General features: G+C 40.8%; 1 protein-coding gene across 9 annotated transcripts in view; it reads left to right on the forward strand.

Moving 5' to 3' along the window:
• ATF7IP (activating transcription factor 7 interacting protein) overlaps nt 1–20323 on the forward strand; it is a 167386-nt gene that overhangs the window by 96379 nt on the left and 50684 nt on the right. For all 9 annotated transcript variants that reach the window (XM_050953808.1, XM_050953826.1, XM_050953836.1 and 6 more), the window contains 8 exons: nt 2298–2390; nt 3735–3880; nt 10811–10948; nt 12835–12900; nt 14097–14170; nt 15091–15179; nt 15960–16595; nt 20179–20246. In XM_050953808.1, the coding sequence (XP_050809765.1) occupies nt 2298–2390; nt 3735–3880; nt 10811–10948; nt 12835–12900; nt 14097–14170; nt 15091–15179; nt 15960–16595; nt 20179–20246 (1310 nt within the window). The remainder of the gene's footprint in view (nt 1–2297; nt 2391–3734; nt 3881–10810; nt 10949–12834; nt 12901–14096; nt 14171–15090; nt 15180–15959; nt 16596–20178; nt 20247–20323) is intronic.

Consider the following 20323-nt stretch of genomic DNA (forward strand, 5'->3'; position numbering starts at 1 on the left):
ACTTAAAATGTTCTCTAAATCAATGGTTGTTGAACAGAGAGAGAGTTGACACAGTTAGCAATGGAGATCAATGGGGAACCCTTTCACAAAGGAAGGTGATTGTGTGCCTCCTCATCATACTACAGAATCTGGTCAAAATTGGTACAAAATAAATGGATCAGATTAATCAAATCTACAATGGCTAACATATTTGATTTCCTCCAGAAAGGATTGCACAAGTGCCTTACCCTGTTGTCTGCAGTTCAGGGAAAGACTATTGGATTATTCTAGTTTCCCTGAGACAGGCTTTCCTTGTCTCCAGATTTCACAAAGCCATGCTTCTTCAGAAGCTAACTTGGAAATCCATCACTGCTTCCCTAGAGTCCTTTTAATCTCTTTTAATGTACGATGCCTAGCTTTTCTAAGAGACTTCTTACCCTTGAAGTAGCATACTGGAGGCCATGATCTGTGGCCATATTGTAATAAGCCATGTTTGATTTTAAATAACAACAAAATGTCTCTGAATAGCTCCCTTTTCTGCCAAAGGTATTTTGGCCCTGACTACCTTTAAACAGGAAGTATTTTCCATTTTTTGCCCCAACCTCAAAGGCCCAACAGAAGGAAGATAGCACACTCTTGGCATATGTATAACTGTAAAATTCTATTCATTCACGACAATGAAGTGACAAGTTTCTTTCCAAAAAGGATAAACCGCTTTTAAAATGAATTGTTCCTACATATATTAGATCTTGAATCACCATAGTCTATTAAGTAACCAAAGATTCTTGTCTTGATGGTATTTAAACCCACTCTTGAAGAGTGTGGCTAATTTCTTGGAAGACATCTATACAATGTTCTCTTTGCATGTTCTTTCTAACCTTCAAACTGGACTCTTTCACATTCTTGGATGAAAATTTGGTAGCTGTGTTCTGAGGCACATCATTTAGTAGTTCTTCCAATGTGCTACAGTGTGGCTCAGTACCACTCCATTTGGTCATTTATCACCAGTCTGTTGCAAGTGGACCCAGTTGCTGGATCCCACATGCTTCCAGATCACCTGAGTAGAGTCCAGTCACTATTCTAGCTATGGGGTTTTAGGAAGGACTCCTGGCCTCAGACCTCTTGTCAAAGTCCCTTTTTGGAGGACAAGTGATGCCGCTGCCCTAGACCCCTGAAAACAGTGAGATATTTTGACACCCACTCCCCCCTAGTTGCTGACACATGCTCTTACAATCTCCACTTTTATGAGCACCCTGAGCATCCAGTTTAACCCCTTTTAAGGACAGTAAGGCAAGAGGTGCACTAAATACTCCAGTAACAGCTGTGTTCGTGAAATGACAAAATCTCTATGCTCAGATTCACACAGAAAAACAATAAAAGACAAACATACTATATCAACTGTGGGTGAACACTTTTCACAAAGCGATCACTGTATATCTGATTTCAGCCCTCATCCTCAAAGGCAACCTTCAGTACACCTTCAAAAGATGAGCCTATGAGCTTAAATTCACAAACTTGCTAGACACTAAAAATCATGGACTGAAAAGAGACACTGGATTTATGACTTATTACAACAATCTATAAACTATTAATCTCAGCCTGAGGCTTTTTTTTTCATATTTTCATTTTCACACTGATTGCATTTCTCAGATCTGAAGAAGAACTCTGTATAAGCTCAAAAGGTTGTATCTATCATCAACAAAAGTTGGTCTCTTTTAAAAAAAAAAAAAAAAAAAAAAATTACTTCAACCACCTTGTTTCACTTATTAGTTCAGGAATATTAAAGGTGGAGGAAAAAACTTCTCCACCTTATGGCTTCCAACATAATCTAAATGTGGATTTATTTACAAAAAGAAATATAAAAATATGAATACTTTGTTAGTGAAGAACTAAAGCTTTTGTGTACCTCTTTCATGAACATGAAAAATGCAGTGACATCTGGTAGGCAGCCATTTTAACATCACTTTAACTGAAACATTTTATTTCTTCAGTAGTTTAAAGATAACTTTCAGAAAGTCGGGTGATTTTCAAGCTGTTTAAATAAATGGAGAATTTACTTCGAAAAGCCTTTTGCTGATTTATACTGTAGTTATTTTGATTTTCAAGGTATTTCGTCCCTTCCCACCCCCACTTCTCTTTTCCTTTCTCAAATGGCTGTGTGAAAGTATGCATAGGAATCCCAAGGTTCATCAGCTAAAACTAGACTGACTGAAAAGAGACAGTGGAATTATTTTACCCTCCATGAGGACTCTCATTTTAATACTGTTTTTATAAATGAATGTAAAGAAATAAAATTTGGTCATCTGTTGTGTTTGCAGAAGAGGTGGAAGAGGAGGAAAAAGAAAGCAAGGAACAGGATAAAGAGAGAGAAAAGGAAGAGCACAAAGAAGAAGAGAGACATCCAGAGAGAAGTAGGTACCGTAAAGGTGTTAGGTCTTATTGACAGGAAGAATGAAAGAATATCAGTGTAGTGTTGCTCTAGAATTAAATTCTCAGAGTCAGCCTTTGTTTCAGTACTTTAATGTGAAACAGATGTTTTATCTAATTGAGAAATATTTACATAGTAACCAAATATCTACCTTAAACTTAATAATATATTTTTAAAAGCTGCAGGTTGAAGTGCATGCATGCTACTGAAGTCCTGTTAACCACATGAATGTTCCTAGTAAACTTCTGTCTGATAGTCCAGGGACAATGCTCATTCCACTCAGATCTTTTCTTTTGAGTTTGATTTCTACCAAACTTGCAGATACTTTCTGATGGACAACTCAGAGATGGAGCTTTAGCACCTGTGCTTTCTTTTGGTATGAAAATTCACAGGGAGAAAATTTGAAAGTTGACACTCTGCAATAATCAATATCCTCCTTTAAAAATACTCTTTATTCTATAGATACTTGCACTGTAATGGTATCTTAAATTAAAAAAATCAAACTTTTCTAAACATAGGTAAGTAGTTTAGGTGGTAATGCAAATTTTTAAAAGTTAGCTGTACCATATTTGAAAACCATAAAAATACAGATATCTGCAAGACTTGAGTTAGAGCTCATAGCAGGTATGCAGTAAAAAGAGATGGAAAAGGTATACAAGTCATTCTCTCTAAACCAATATTAAACTTAATTTTTAATTTACTCTGTCTTCTCCTTTTGTACCAAGCTCCCTTTTTCTTTCTGTATTTATGCTTACAATAGCCTCCATTCACTGTAGCTTAGTCAGGCTATGGTATATATACTTAGGTCACTACTGCATGCTGTGGCAGGAGAGGGGGAGGGGCTGGATGGGGAATCCTGCTGCACCCCATCTCTCAGTACAGGGAATTACTGCCCTATGTATCTCTATACGGTTCAAAGGTGAGGAAGGCCCATTGTAAAGAAGGTAGGTGAGAAGGAAAGAATGGTACTAGAATGGTCATGCATTTTGGGGGAGCAGTTTGGCAGGCTCTGTGTGCCCAAGATGGCTGCATATTTTCATTACCTCATTTAAATTTACAGAGTATGTCTCTTTAGAGTATTATAGGTTTAAAGGGTGGTTGTACTTCGATGCATTGAATCAAAGTGCCATATTGAAGTCACAGTGTAGGGGTTTTCTGGTTTATGAAAAAAAAAATTGAAGATCTGAGATTTTTCCAAAGATTCTGTCATCCTTTGAATGACGAGTGATTGGACTTGAAAGAAAGGAAGCTACTGATAGCTGTAGGCTTCCTTTGGTTGCTGCTGTTCTTAAGATTCCTCAGTGGTTCCTGTGCCATATGCTTCCAGGTGAAGTGTCAAGAAGGAAGCGTTCCAAATCAGAGGATATGGACAACGTACATTCTAAACGTCGTCGGTACATGGGAGAAGAGTATGAAGCAGAGCTCCAAGTAAAAATTACAGCCAGAGGGGATATTAACCAGAAGTTGCAAAAGGTATACTAGATCTTGCTGCAGAATGGAGGTGTTAGAAATATTTTTAGGTGGAACCCACAGCTCTACTATTGTAGCTCTTTCACTTTGAGTTCTAGCCTCTTTTCTTTGGACATAATTTCCATATCAACCTGCAAATCACAAAAATAATTCTGTGCCCTTCACAGTCCTTATCATTGATCAAGACCTTTTAGGTCAGGGGTCCCCAACGTGGTGCCCACCGGGGTGTCTAAGTGCGCCTCTGTACTGGCTGGCGGATAAGCATCGGCCAAAATGCTGCCGACAAGCAGTGTCATCCAGAGGCGTCGACGCCAAAATGCTGCATCATTCCTCGAGCACTGTCCACATTCTGTGGAAAAAATAGTATTGATCATGTAATTGAAGAGTGTGTTACAAGAGGAGGTAGGGTGAATTAAGATTTCATGGACAAATCTTAAATTTGGCATTTCCTAACTTTAAAGTACTTAACTTTACAACCGAAGTAACATTCTTTTGTTGGTTATTGTATGTAATCACTATATAAAATGCAAAATCTGGAGAATGTTCTCCATCAAATGATAACTATTCTCAAGCAGGTCAAATTTGGGGTCCTGTATAACTAGACAATATCTTTTTAATGTATAATTGTTGGTGATGCTCACCTCTTTCAGTCTGAAATCATTCATGCTGAGGTTGACTTATCAGTATTATAAAAGATTCTAATGTTTTACTTAGAAATTTTACTGATTTTTGTTGCTTCCACTCTCTAGCTGTAGTTTAAGTATGACTTCCGGGAGGATGAGAATGTTTGTATCCTATTGTTTCTTTGTGAAGTACAAAGAATATCTCAAGGATTTAAAAAACAAAATTCAGCATACTTTTAACCTTAAAAAAATCCAGGAATGTATAGTATTGTCTGCTGCTTTTTGTTGGAGAATTGGTGGGGGAGAAAGAGGAGTGAGAGCTCTCTCATTTGAAGTTGTTTTTGAAAATGTGTTCAAAAGTGTACTGAACTGTTTCCAAATAGTGTTTGGACAATCAGTGTGAATGAGAGTCAAATCTAATTTCAAATAAGGATTTAAAATTAAAATGTTTTCTACATTTTCCTACACCAATGGTACTGTCATGCTCCAGCAAAGACTCTCTGACCAGACTGACTCTGCAGGTATGGAAGGACAGGAGTCTACCACATGTTGCCTGGTTGAAGCATAGGCTAGGAATTTTTTGTTTTTTTAAGTGCATGGACATCTTCAAAATTTGTCTGTGTTGGGAACTAAACTACATTTGGAAAAAGTTCAGTAGCAACTATGTTTGAAATGTTCTTTTAGACCAGAGCCAAGTGTAAAATACATTTTAAATTTAGGCTGGGCCTAAGAGAACACCTTCACTAATAAACCATTGTCCTTCTCTGCAAACAAAAATGCAGCCTGCATGCTGTTTGCTGCAACTTTACTGATATATTAGATAGTAAAATGAAATTAAAACAGTTAGAAAAAATAAATTATTTGTGGGTTTCAAGAAAGTTTTTTGCTCCTTTTACAGTTGTGTGATTGGAGAAACATCCTAGCGTTAGAAATGATAGAACTTCTGCTCAAAATGTTCTCCAATTTTTATCTTTCAGCACTTAGAATTTTAACTGCTTCTTGGAGTGATGGTCTCTCTGTGTATTCCACTGTGGGGGCATATGAGTTCCATGCTCCTGAGACCAGAAGATTTTTGTTAGAAGGGTCATCTGGTCTGTGCTTATGCTCTTTTTCTCCTTGTGCTCGGAACCAAGGACGTAAGGGGCAGTGCGGACCGAAGGTCTCTCCAGCTTCGTTCTATTGCCCGTGTTCTGAAATGGAACCCTTCAGGGTCTGCAGCATTTGCTACTTTTTGTTACCTGTACATAATTGTAAAGAGTCTTTTGTACTACTTTTAGATAGTTTAATATTTAGCAAGTTAGGACAAGTTTAGGATGGGGGGAGGGCATTCCTTCCCACCCCTCGTGGGTGATTAATATGCCCAAGATCCCAGGATTCAAGAACTGTTTCCTGCCCCTGGACTTCCTAGTCAGCAATGTTCACCTAAAGTTCCTCTGCTGCTTTGGGCAATCTTATATTTCCTCAAAGTACAGCATATGCTGATCCTTCCCCAGCAGAACTCGCCAAGCCTGTGAGTATATGCCTGGAAAATTTCTTATGGATTCCACAGCTGGGCCCCAGCCTGAACAGTCCTCTAATCGGTTGGCAGACGCACCAAGGAGCATGCCTCCAAGCATGATGACTTCCAGTTCTAGGGCTGATAGAAGTAGAACTGAAGACTCCTCCACTCAGGAAAATCAGGAGGGTGGCAAACATCTTCATAAGAGAGGAGAGAAATCCCCCTCCAGGTCTGCTTCCAAGAGGATGACCTCTTCCCTTACATTATCTAAGTCAAGTGAGACTTCATTTCCTGGTTCAGGAGGCTCAGGAGCACATAAGGGACACAGTCTCCTGTTTCTGAAGAGCAAGAGTGCTCTAAGACCAGCATCGTTCACAGGAGCAATATCATCCATGGTACCAACAAAAGAGAAGCACCAAGTGCCTCCTGCCAGGGGAACTGTTGCACTCCGAAGACTGGTCGACTGGCACCAAAGACTCTGACCAGACAAACTCCACCTGTACAGGATGGGAGTCCTCTGCACTTCTTCACATCTGAGGGGAGAGATATTAACCTTGAGGTTATAGTCATCGTCCTTGGAGTTTCCAGTACTCTCAGATCCAGTCCTCACATGAAAGACCCTGACACCACCAGTCCAGGGATGGCATGAAAGAGGGAGTAGTTCTCTGGTACTCTCCACCAGCTGTGGCATCACAAGAGCCACAATACCACCCATGGAATTGAAACTACCTATTTCTCTTCAGGTGAATCAGGCAGGTGCGAGAGAGCATCATCACCTCCACTAAAGTGGGAGATTAGCCCAGATAGAGGATCCAGAATCTCCTGGGCTTCTTTATATTGTTAAGATAGTGTACGCATCTTGGGACCAGTAGTACCCTATGCCTTTGGGCCTCAGTCATCATTGGACTGCTCTGATTGGGACCATGGGACCCATATATATGCTATCATGAATTGGTATGACCACATCGGGAATCATGACATCCCTCTCCTTACAGAGAGGAACTGGAACCCCTCAGGAACTAATGGAGGAGAAGGAAGATCCAGAACAAATAGCTCTGACGAGACTGTCACCATCATCCCCTAGACCTATTAGTAAACCAATGAAAAATGCATCATGGACTGTGAAATCTGATCTTTTGCGTGCTTTTACCCTCTACTATTCAGATTTCACTGGGAAGATTAGTGTTTCTTATATTGGGGGTCCTGACCCAAAAAGGAGTTGCAGGAGAGGTCACAGGGTTATTTTAGGGGGCTTGCAGTATTGACACCCTTAATTCTGTGCTGCATTCAGAGTTGGGCAGCTGGAGAGCAGCGTCTGTTGGCCGGGCACCCAGCTCTGTAGAGGCAGCATCCCGCCAGCAGTAGCGGAGAAGTAAGGGTGGCAATACCATACCATGCCTTCCTTCCTTCTGCACTGCTGCTGCTCTCCAACTACCCAGCTCTGAAGGCAATGCCACTGCCATCAGCAACGCAGAAGTAAATGTAGCAGTACCACACACACCCCTACAATGACCTTGTGACCCCTCACAACTCCTTCTGGGGTCAGGACTCCTACAGTTACATAACGGTGAAATTTTAGATTTAAATAGGCTAAAATAATGAAATTTATTTTTAAAATCCTATGACCATGAAATTGACCACAATGGACCATGAATTTGGTAGTGCCCTACATATTAAGTAGGGTCTCTGACACATTCCAAATCCCTGTGGAGGAAGTGCAAGAGATCTCACAAACTCCTCAACGCTCTACGAAGTGCAGGGCCTAGCAATGTTGTACTCCCCATTAATGAAGCCATCTTAGAACATACCAACGTGGTCTGACATGCCCGAGACACATGCTTTATCCAAATCCAAAAAGGACAGAAAAGATGTACTTTGTACCAGTCAGGGGAGCAATTTTTTTTATTTACACAGCTTGCCCTGAACAACTTAGTGCACCAAACAGTCACTGAAAGAAGCAGAAGCAGGTAACATCAACCAAAATCCGCCACTTCCGATAAGGACCTGTTAGAGAAGAAACTTTTTGGTTGGTTGGTTTTTTTGTTTTCGTTTTCGCTTTAGTCAGCCTGCAGTTCCATCAAATGTCAGAATATGATTGTGCCAGTTATTCCAAGCTGCTGGAATTTACTAATAAGCTCCCACAGAAGGACAGAATACAGTTCCATGCACTCATTAAAGAAAGCAAATGGATTGCCAGTTCAACCCACTTAAGCCTTAGTTGGTCCAGCAGACACAGCCTCCTTATTGATGATGACTGCTATTGCCATGCATAAAGCATCATGGCTTCAGTCCTCTGGGTTTCCCAGGAAAGTGCAATGTACAGCAGATGGTTTGCCCTACAGGGAACAACCTGATCAGTGAGAAGACAGATGATTCATTGCACTTATTGAAGAGCTCAAGGGCAACCCTCCCATTACGGGGGATCTATACTTCAGTGCCAAGGAGGAAATTCCACAGGGAGCAACTGTATAGGCAACAACTGGCATCTCAACTTTTTTATCATCAGAGAGGCTATGAACCACCGAGAAACAACAGAGGGCGCAGCAAAGCAAGCACAACATTCTTCCGCCTTCCAACCTCTACCTCCCACTAAGAAACATTTTTGATGGGAGCTTCAAAAGCAGCATATTACGCCAGATATCATGTTCTTCTGCCCAGTGTAGTGGCCATCTAGCTCGTTTTTTCCCAAAGTTGGCAGACAACAGGCAAATGGGTCCTCAGCATCATACCAACAACAACACAGAGTTTCTTTCCCTTCCACCACCAAACCCCCCTTCTCTAGCCTCCTTCAGGAATCTCTCTCTCTCATGATTGTTATTTCAAGAACTAAATTCCATTCTTCATCAAGGAACCATAAAGCTGGTGCCGCCTCAGTACTGGAGAAAGATTTTTTACTGGAAAAAAAAATGTTCATCCCCAAAAAGAAGGGAGGATGAAGACTCATCTTATATCTCAAACAGCTCAGTGTCTTCATCTGTGGATTGAGGTTCAGCATGGTCACCCTGGTTTCAATAATGAACACTTTCTCTGAACAAATATGACTGGTTTGCAGTGTGCGATACAAAAGATGCCTACATCCATCCCTCACACAGAAGACACTTGAGGTTTCACAATAGATCTGAACCACTGTCAGTATAGAGGTGCCCCCTTCAAGCCTGTAACAGTGCTAAGGGTATCTGCAAAGGTAAATAAATCGTGGCAGACATTCCTGATGTCATACATCATCAGTTTTCTTCTACCTCAGCGACTGGTTACTGATGACAAAATCTCATCAGGAGGTACGGACAGCAACCTCACCCCTGGCAGACATTCCTGATGTCATACATCATCAGTTTTCTTCTACCTCAGCGACTGGTTACTGATGACAAAATCTCATCAGGAGGTACGGACAGCAACCTCACCCCTGTCAATCTTCTGTGTTCATTGGTAATTTATGTAAACACAGAAACGTCCATTTTAGTTCCCATGCAGACTGTAGAGTTCATCGTGGCACCGCTGGACTCAGTAAGTGCCAAAGTATAGCTTCCACAGGACAGATGCCAATCCATAAAGGAACTTGTCACTCAGGTCCAGCTGAGCCCACACATATCACATCTGTCATAGATCATCATACTAGATCACATGGCTTCCCATAACTGTATGATACCCTTTGTGAGACTTCGCTTTGGTTACTCCAAGCTTGGCCTTGGACAGTTTGTGCTGAACAGACACAGTATGGACAAACTTGTCTCACTCGCCCTCAGACTGCAAGCTTCTTTAGCCTGGTGGGAGAAAAGGGAGCAAGTGTGTGTGGAGGGGGGGCTCTTCATTTCTCCGCCCCCACCATCCCCCCCAAGACTTCAATCATGGGTGTCTCATTGTTAGGGTGGGGCACCTATCTAAAATTCTATACAGTATAAGGGATGTGGACTCCCCCAGAGTTCAGAATGCATAGGAGCTTCCTAAACAGCATGCAGTCTGCGAGACCTGTAAGAGATTCCTACGAACCCTCCATGTTCTGGTGATGTCAGACAACATGACGACAGTGTTCTACATCAACAACCTTCCTGTGTATAGAAGCTGTCAATCTTTGGAACTGGTGTATTCACCACCAGATCATGTGATATATATGATTCATGGTAGAGAAGAAACTGGAGAGGTGGTTGGTCTATGCCTTATGCCCTCAGTTTGGAGTATGTGGAGAAGGGTGCAGGCATGGACCAATGGACACTGCTCGCAAAAATTTTCCAGTTTCAGATGCATGGGTCCATGTGCACGTACAGTGAAAGACAGATAAAGGCCACACATCTCATTCTAGTTACTATACAACTTCTCTTTCCACAGATGGGAGCATAGGTCAGTTGTGCTGGAGGAAAACTGTGTCTGAAAGAAATGTTAGGTTTGTTCTTTCCACTGAATTTCTTAAATTCCAGTTCTAAAATGTCAGGATCTATAGTGACAGAAATAAGGTCAGGGAAAAGTCCATTTACACAAAACTTTACCACAGTGCCTTTCACACTATTATTAAGGATCTTATAAAAACTGCTTTGGTAGGATTATACATGTTTATCATGCTATAGGGCGATGGACTTGTTCAGCAACTGGCAGAGGGTCCATCTATATCTATTAAAACTCAAGATGAGGAATTCTTTTTTTCTAACTCTGCATCTACAAAAATACTTAAATATCATGGTACTGATGATCAGATGGTTATTTGATTGACAGAATGATAGCATCAATCTTTGTATGTGACAAGATGCTGAATGTGTGCTGTGCATAAAGACATTGCCAGCCTCCTGAGTACTGGTAATGTATGTTTGCATATTTTTCTAGGTTGTCCAAAGGTTGTTAGAGGAGAAACTCAGTGCCCTGCAATGTGCTGTATTTGACAAGACTTTGGCAGATCTGAAAACACGAGTAGAGAAGATAGAATGTAGCAAGAGGCATAAAACTGTGCTTACTGAACTACAGGTACTTATGTGTTTTACATGGCGCAGTATGGCATTGTTTAAAAACTAGCTTTGAAACTAGCAATAGGCCCCATCTGGCTGTTACTAATGGAAGTCAATTGATTTCTTAAACAAAAACAACAATCCATTATTTTTGCTGTTGGAGGAGGTGGAGCACTCCTGGAAGCAAGTCACTGGTCAGATAGTATGAGCAAGAATTGTATAGTACGAAGAAAATAAACCCTTTATTCATTAGTAAATCACTTTTCTACTCTGCACTGCCACTTTTACAGACATTCTTCAAATAAATGATCTGCATGGAAATCTGTCTCATTTGTGGTCTCGTAGAGTAGAAATGAACCCATTTTAAAAAAAGAAGGGTGGGAGAGACCCTGCTGTTGGAAGAATATTTAAATGAAGAACCACCACTAGACATGAGTTCATGTCCAGTTCCCAGGCAGACTGAAGAATTCTGCTGTGATAGGGATATGAATGCTTCCTGTGTTAAACAAAGGTGTGGAGTTGCTGTGGTTTTTTGTTGTTGTTTTTTTTTGAGCTGCCTCAGTCTTCCTGCAGGAAAGTGTGGAATCTTCCAAACCTGGGGCTGCTGAATACATGTTGAATAAGTCTGTGCAAGGCTCATGTCAAGAACGCTAATGATCTATTGACATAAGCCTTGCACAGACTGATTGATCTGTGGTACCTAGGGCATTTTCAGTATACCCATCAACACAGTATTGAGACACCAACCTATGTAATATAGCTGTCAAATAAACTGAAAATGCATGTGACCTGTGCATTTTTTTGATGTTAGTCATACTTATATTTTAAGTTCATAAGAGCAAGGACAATCTCTTTGTGTGTTTGTAAAAAGCCTAGCACAATAGGAATCTAATCCATGGCCCGTAGGTGCTTCTGCAGCGCATATAATTAATATATGTCATACAGATTGCAGCCTTTCTTGTTACCTTGTAAAAATATGTAAAAGGTGGGGAGTTTGAGCCAGGTTTTTGAGGTCAGAGTTTCCCAAATCATTGTCTGTGAATCTCACTGTCTATGGAGAGCCAGCAGGTCTCATGGGGATGGCTCCTTGCTTCCAGTTCTTCATACAGATGTTTCATTGCAAAGAAGAACCTGGGTGTCTATAAAAGATACTGGAAATGAGGTGGAGGCAGCATAGCTGCCTATACAAAGGTCTGTTGATTTGTAGGAGGAGAGGCGCGTAAACTAGTGCCACCAGAAGTAGCCAGCTATGGAAGCTGACATCTGGAAAGGATCAGGATCTGCCAATGGATGAAGGAAAGCAGAGGGAATGGGCTCTAGGCAGTATGTCCAGAGTAGGAATAAGAGATGTCTGGAAAGTACTCCGGAAGATAAAAGAACCTGGCATCTGGACAGTATATGCAGGGGGAAAGAAGGATCAGGTGGCAAAGAAACTCAGGTAGGGGATAAGTGAGAGAGGGCAAAATAGATAGGAAAGGGAGATGAAGTGAAGAGCAGAAAAAGTATGATTGATTAATTTTTTCCCAAATGATGATTCATGAGACATTAAAATAGTTATAAATATTTTTCCTAATGTTACTTTTCCACATAAGTAGTTGCTTTTGGTGCTGCAGGGATATTGCCTGATCACCACTGGGAAGGGAGGGTGGCATGTGTAATTTCTAGAGGGAAAGATGGTCCAGACTATCTCTTTAAAACGTTTGAGACTCCCTCCCTCTCTTGCACACATGCTCTCACACACACTTGCTTCCCTTGCTGTACAGTATTAGTTGCAGGTTGTGCCATGTTTCCTGGGAAAGACTATTTTCTCTAAAATTGCATTTAATTTATCTCAGTGTGTATCTTTAATTAGTCTAACTTTTTTTTAAATGTTTTTTTGTGGTTCTCTCCCTCCTCTGCCACCAGGCTAAAATTGCTAGATTGACAAAACGTTTTGGAGCAGCCAAGGAGGATCTGAAGAAAAAACAGGAAGTAAGGACTGAAATTGTAGATTCTTTTGTTAGTTTTTGTTTAAAACTAGTCTGAGTAATAACCTATGGAAATACACATTTCAGTATGAAAAGAATGCTATAGAAATACAGTTAAATAGTTTCCCCTGTTAAGGAGAAAATTTCTACCCTCTTCTAATTGCAGAAAGTGCAAGAGCGTGTTGCCTTAGTTAGTTTGGTCTGATGCTGGGTGGGAGACAAATAATGTCAGAAGTGTTGGTTAGCAGGTGGTAATGTTAGAGACTACAATAAGCCTAGTGTTTCCATCTTTTCATTCAATGAAAATCAGAATCAGGTCCTTGAATTTAAGACCTCTTTACACACTCTGGCAGCATAAAGGTGTATTGAAATAGGTGTGAGAACTGGTCTACAGGGTGTGGCAATGTGCACTAGAGGGGTTTAAATTATAACGAGTTTAACATGCACAAAGGAACTTTTTAGTATCCACCAGCAGTATCTATGTAGGACAGTTAGTGCGCAACATAGTGGTGCACTTTAAAATTCACAGCCTTCTAGTGTGCATTGCCACACTGCATACACAAGTCCTAAGTGTAATTTAGAGCAGTGTAAAGGGGCCTTGTAAATGAGAATGCAGTTTGAAGTTCATACATAAAAATTAAGGAATTAAATGCAGTTCCCTCAAATTGTAGGACAGGCTCGCCTTCAGAGGCTCTGGATCCAGCCTTTCTCTTTAACTTGGAACAGAGTTTAAAGGACTCTGGAGGGAGCCATGCCCACTTTCCTCCAGACAGATAGATGGCCATGATACAAGGCTTGGTGGGGAAAGCAAGTGAGTAGATCCAGACGAATATCTCCTTTCTCGTCACATTTTGGGGAAAAAATTAAAGAAATTAGGAGTAAATAGGGAAGAACTGTTTCCTTGAGTCCAGAGAATGTATTTGTAATAAGTTACCAAGGAAAAAGATGGAAACTAAAAGTCCGAATGAGTTCAAGAGACCTTGATTTCCCCCTACTGAACACTTTGAAGCTGGGATTAAGATATGCGAAATAAGAGGGGACAGTATGCTTTATTGAATGAGCTCTTAGGGCTCCTAAAAACATCTCAGGTTCTTATGTCTTGAGTCTGTGGCAGTAGAAAGTGCACGTTGGACAAAAAATGAAAAAAATACAGAGTTTAATATAAAGCAATAGATTTCAAGTTGATTTATTTCTTTGTAGAATCCACCAAACCCACCTCTGTCTCCAGGGAAAGCAGTGAGTGATACAGGCAGCATCAGCAACCTAACCTATCGGTGAGGACTGAGGAAAGCAGCTGTGTCTCATTTAAAGTTTACTAGAGTAGGAATTTGTCATTTTAATACTGAGTTGTATTTAGATCAAGCCCAGTAAGAGATCTTGCAGCATATGATTGAGTGCAGGGGACAGCAACCTTTCAGAAGTGCTGTGCCGAGTCTTCCTTCATTCACTCTAATTTAAGGTTTCGCGTGCCAGTAATACATTTTAACGTTCTTAGAAGGTCTCTTTCTATAAGTCTATAATATATAACTAAACTATTGTCGTATGTAAAGTAAATAAGGTTTTGAAAATGTTTAAAAAGCTTCATTTAAAATTAAATAAAATACAGAGCCCCCCAGACCAGTGGCCAGGACCCAGGCAGTGTGATTGCCACTGAAAATCAGCTCACATGCCGCCTTTGGCACTTGTGCCATAGGTTGCCTACCCCTGAGTTTGTGCTAGTTTAATATTCTTGTATTTTACCCATTTATAATGCCCTTTCATTTCCTCCTTTGCTGTTCAGCTGTGAATGCATGCCCATTCTTTTCATGTCACAAAAATCATATATTTACTACAGGAAATGTGCACTTAGTTAAGGTAATGCCGAATATTGAGTAGCTAGTAGTAATAGATTTTTTTTTAAAAGGAGTTAAAATTACCTTTTTAAAAAAATAGATATTTTTATTGGGAAAGGTAGATTGTGTAAAATTGCACTAGTGACGAGTCAAGTTTGGCAGTACTGTGGCAGAGATGACACAATGGATTAATTTTACAGGAAAAAAGTATTTGGTAATAGGTGGATACTGAAAATGACATAAGTATAAATAGTTTAAATAATTTTTTTTAAACTACTGCTTTCTCTAGACTCCTGTACTGCTTGTTGGTACACCTCAGAAGCACTCACTGGGAGATGCTAACATAAACCTTTATTCCATAGAAATGCCAGCACAGTGAGACAGATGCTGGAGTCCAAGAGAAACACAGGAGAGAGCACATCAGCACCTTTTCAGCCCCCCATAAATGCAGGTAAGAAGCTTCACCTGGTCTTCAGAAACGCACTTTACAATTTTGTTTAAACAATACTGCATTCCTGAAAATTGTGAAGATCAAGCCTTTTCTACAGAATCATCTTCTACTAACAAGTGTTGGCCAGATTAACTACATACGTACTATATAGACAGTTGCTTAACTTTTGACCCTGATCCAGCAGTTTTGTTGCACGCAGGCAGATCCCAGTCCCTTTGACCTCAGTGGGACTGTATGTGGCTGCAGGGGTCTGCCTGTGCATAGCAAGTTACAGAACTGGGGCCTTGGTCTCTTATAATTGTGCCTTTGCAATTTCTCAATAACAGTATATGGAAATAATAGTATTATTTCCATAAGCTGAGTTTTTACAATTCTTACTGCATTTTATCTTTATAGTATTTTAACTGATGGATAAAAGTTGCCTGCTAAAACTTTCTTGAAATTATGAGTTCAGGATTATAACATTTCTCTGCATCAATCATGTATGTGTGTAATTTTGATACTAAGAAAATACCATCTATTTATTGCTTCAGAGTAGGGGTTATATCTTCCTATATATTTGTACAGCACCTAACACAATGGGGATCATATACTTGTTGGAGTTTTGGGCATGATTGTAAGATAAAGTATAAATAACATTTTTTAAAAGTTACAAACTGTCTGGCTTCCCTAGTGAAATTATTACTCTAATATTGTGCTTTTCCATTTTTATGCTGTTATATTGATGTGAAATTGCTCACTTGGTACATAAACTTAAAAATGTTTCTGTCCTTTCTATAGTATCTGCTCCCAGTCTTGCTGCTCCTCAGACAGTGGTCAGTGGACAGCCCAAACCTCAGACTCCTGTGACCTCCAGCTCCTTGACGACATCAGTTCTCCCTACAGCCAACACAGCTACAGTAGTTGGCACCACACAGATGCCCAGTAGCAACACTCAGCCCATGTCTGTCTCACTGCAGTCTTTGCCAGTAATTTTGCATGTTCCGGTTGCAGTATCCTCCCAGCCTCAGCTCCTGCAAGGCCACGCAGGGACTTTGGTCACCAACCAGCAGTCAGGCAATGTTGAATTTATATCTGTGCAAAGCCCATCTACTGTTGGTAGCCTTGCCAAAACTCCAGTGTCTCTGGCATCTTCTAACCCAGCTAAACCAAATAACAGCCCTTCTGTGCCCAGCCCTGGCATTCAGAGGAACTCTCCGGCCAGTGCTGGGCCGATAGGGACAACACTGGCAGTACAGGCTGTTTCTACAGCACATCCTGTTGCCCAAGCCACAAGGACTACTTTGACCACAGTGGCTACTTCAGGACTGTATAATCCTACCAGCAATCGGGGTCCCATACAGATGAAGATCCCACTCTCTGCATTCAGTAGTCCAGCTCCCACCGAACCAAGCACCATCACAGCACCTCGAGTTGGTAAGCTTTGCTTGAATATTAATTTTGGGAGTGGAAGAGAGAATATATATGCAAGAGGACCATGAAGCTTTTAAACAGGCTAGAAGTGGAGTTTATTCATACAGGAATTTTATTTCCTAAGAATGATTTACTGAGACAACACCTCTAGACTAAGATCTGTCAAAACTGCTTAGACCAAAAAAGTGTTTAATTTTAAGTGTCTGTTGGATATTTCTGAATTTCTTCTAACAATAAATGACACAAGCACTTTTGCCTGCTAAAGTTTTCTTTGTTTAGAATTGGGTTTAAACCACTTGATGCCAGAAACTCCCAGTCTACTATTAGTTGTTATGTACTTATCTTTAATACAGCCTTCTAAAATGACTGCATTATCACAGGGGTTCTCAAACTTTTTTTTCTAGGCTTGCCCTTTGAAAATATTTCAGGCTGTGATGAACCTCTATCCCAAAAGTGTTAACAAATTACAATACATACCCATAGGAGCATACTCATGCCATTGCCACCCTTACTTCTGCACTGCTGCTGTCAGCAGCGCTGCCTTCAGAGCTGGGTGGCTGGAGAGCAGCGGCTGCTGTACTCCACTCCCACTCCTGCTTCCCCTCTCCTTAGCAATATTTTTTTTGTGATCTTGTGACCCCCTACAATAGCCTTGCAACCCACTTTTGGGTTGGGATCCCCAGTTTGAGAAACACTGCTTTACAGAGTAAAGGCACATTACAAGGAAAGTAAATACTATATCAGTGGCATTATAATATTGTGGCACGCCTTTCACAATACAGCAGAATTTTGGGAGTGGAAGAGAGAATATATATGCAAGAGGACCATGAAGCTTTTAAACAGGCTAGAAGTGGAGTTTATTCATACAGGAATTTTATTTCCTAAGAATGATTTACTGAGACAACACCTCTAGACTAAGATCTGTCAAAACTGCTTAGACCAAAAAAGTGTTTAATTTTAAGTGTCTGTTGGATATTTCTGAATTTCTTCTAACAATAAATGACACAAGCACTTTTGCCTGCTAAAGTTTTCTTTGTTTAGAATTGGGTTTAAACCACTTGATGCCAGAAACTCCCAGTCTACTATTAGTTGTTATGTACTTATCTTTAATACAGCCTTCTAAAATGACTGCATTATCACAGGGGTTCTCAAACTTTTTTTTCTAGGCTTGCCCTTTGAAAATATTTCAGGCTGTGATGAACCTCTATCCCAAAAGTGTTAACAAATTACAATACATACCCATAGGAGCATACTCATGCCATTGCCACCCTTACTTCTGCACTGCTGCTGTCAGCAGCGCTGCCTTCAGAGCTGGGTGGCTGGAGAGCAGCGGCTGCTGTACTCCACTCCCACTCCTGCTTCCCCTCTCCTTAGCAATATTTTTTTTGTGATCTTGTGACCCCCTACAATAGCCTTGCAACCCACTTTTGGGTTGGGATCCCCAGTTTGAGAAACACTGCTTTACAGAGTAAAGGCACATTACAAGGAAAGTAAATACTATATCAGTGGCATTATAATATTGTGGCACGCCTTTCACAATACAGCAGAATAAACATAAAAAACCAAATAAACAAAATGAACAAATGAGTGCTAAACTAGTATCAAAGCAAAATGTATCAATTTTGTTAAAGCAGAGCCTTCAAGCGCAATGAATGTTTAAAAATGATACCACAGTAAGCAATTGAAGTGCTTTCCTACCATCTTCAGCCATTTGGTAATGCTGCTGCTGCTTCTCTGCATTTCTAGATTCAGTTGCCATATGTCAGATGGAGCAGTCATGAGTATTTTTGGAACTAGTCTTCAGTGTTTCAGACAGAACGGGTATTCCAGAGACCAGAGAAGCAGTACTGCATATTCATAGATTCTAAGGCCAGAAGGGATTACTGTGTTTGTGTATGAACCCTCCTGTATAACACAGGCCATAGAACTTCCCCAGAATAATTCCCATTTGAACTAGAAAGTTTCATTTAGCACAGCATCCAATGTTGATTTAGAAATTGCCAGTGATGGAGAATCTACCACAACCCTTGGTGATTTGTTCCAGTGGCTAATTGCCCTCACTGTTAAAAATCTGTGCCACATTTCCAGTCTGAATTTGTCTAGTTTCAGCTTCCAGTCATTGATTGGATCTTGTTATACCTTTATCTGCTTGACTGAAAAGCTCATTATCAAATATTTGCTCCCCATATAGGTACAGTCAAACCTCGCAATAATGTGCCCAGCCATAAAACGAAATCGCATATAACGTGATCATAAGTTGGCTCCCCTTTAAGGCCTAATACCAGTGGTCCCCAACGCCATGGCGCCCGCCAGGACATTGATGTGCGCCGTCTAGTGCCCAGCAAGGGAGAGAAGCTGCGGCCCTGCGCCTGCCGGGGACAGAGAACTTCGAGGCTGTGGGCGCCGGTGCTCACTGTCCTCGGCAGACACGGGGCCACGGCTTCTCTCCGGCTTGGAGAGAAGCCGCGGCCCCGCGCCTGCCATGGACAGAGAGCACTGGCGCCCGCAGCCCTCGATTTCTCTGTTCCCAGCAGGTGCAGGGCCACGGCTTCTCTCCTGTGATGGGCACTAGGCGGTGCACATCAATGCACCGTGTTGGGGACCAATGACTTAAACTGATCAGCTTGAAACCTCGCTATACCGCGACCCTGCATTTATCGCGATGGAATTTTTTGGACCCAAACATCATGTTATAACAGGATTTCACTTTACTTGATGTAGCCATCTATCTGATAGCTAAAGCCATATATAAAAAAAATTATACCACTTCATGGTAAGGTAAAATACAAGCAGAGCTTAGCACCAGAACAGGTTTTATTTCACTTTCTTGTCTGAAATTACATATTAAAACTGCTTTCTCATCAAGCTGGCACTTGTTTATATCATATTCAGCTTTTAGCTCAGAACCCATAACTAACTGTAGTCTTGCTTTGCTTAGCACTTTGGAGTAGGAGTTCTCCCACTCGTACAAGCAAGGAGCACTGGGAGTTTGCATTGTGTGTCAGGAATATATTCCCCAACCCCTTTAACATGTATAAAATGGAGCCCCAGGATCTCCCTACTAAAGATGCAGTGTCTGTTGAGAGAGCAGTCCTGTCAAACTAAATGATTCTGTGCACAGTCATTGTTTCTGTGTTCAGAGTCAGTTTGCACTCAAAAATGTAAATACATATCTTTGTTTTTACTTTATAACCTGTCAGTGTAAATACAGAATAAAGAAGGATTTGGGGGATTTTTGTTGTGGAGATTGTTAATGAGGTGTTCTAAATGTATTTTTGGAACACCTCATTAACAAAGAGACTTCTGAGAGAGAAAATGTGTAGCCTTATTATTGGACTGGAAAGTACCTGTGATTTTATATCTGCCATCCCATCTACATTTTGTAAACCACTTTGAGATCTACAGCTGAAAAATGCTTTTACAGGGTAGAGCACAATTACTATGGATTAGTTTGTGTCAGGAATTTAGTGTTGCTGGGTATAAAGCTTTTAATTTTAAATCATAACATTTCCACGAAGTATATTTTTATCATTGTATGTGTGACAATGATTAGATATTGCAAATGAACAATTTCTTGACCCCTCAGAGAACCAGACAAACAGACCACCAACTGATGCTTCAACAAATAAGAGACCAACTGAGAGCACAGCACAGGTAGGTTGTGGTTTATGCTTCTGTGTAACATTCTGAAGTTATAATCCACAGGAGCATAGATCTTCACCTGTCTCTCT

Source organism: Gopherus flavomarginatus, chromosome 1, assembly GCF_025201925.1.
Source record: "Gopherus flavomarginatus isolate rGopFla2 chromosome 1, rGopFla2.mat.asm, whole genome shotgun sequence".
Taxonomy (NCBI): domain Eukaryota; kingdom Metazoa; phylum Chordata; order Testudines; family Testudinidae; genus Gopherus; species Gopherus flavomarginatus.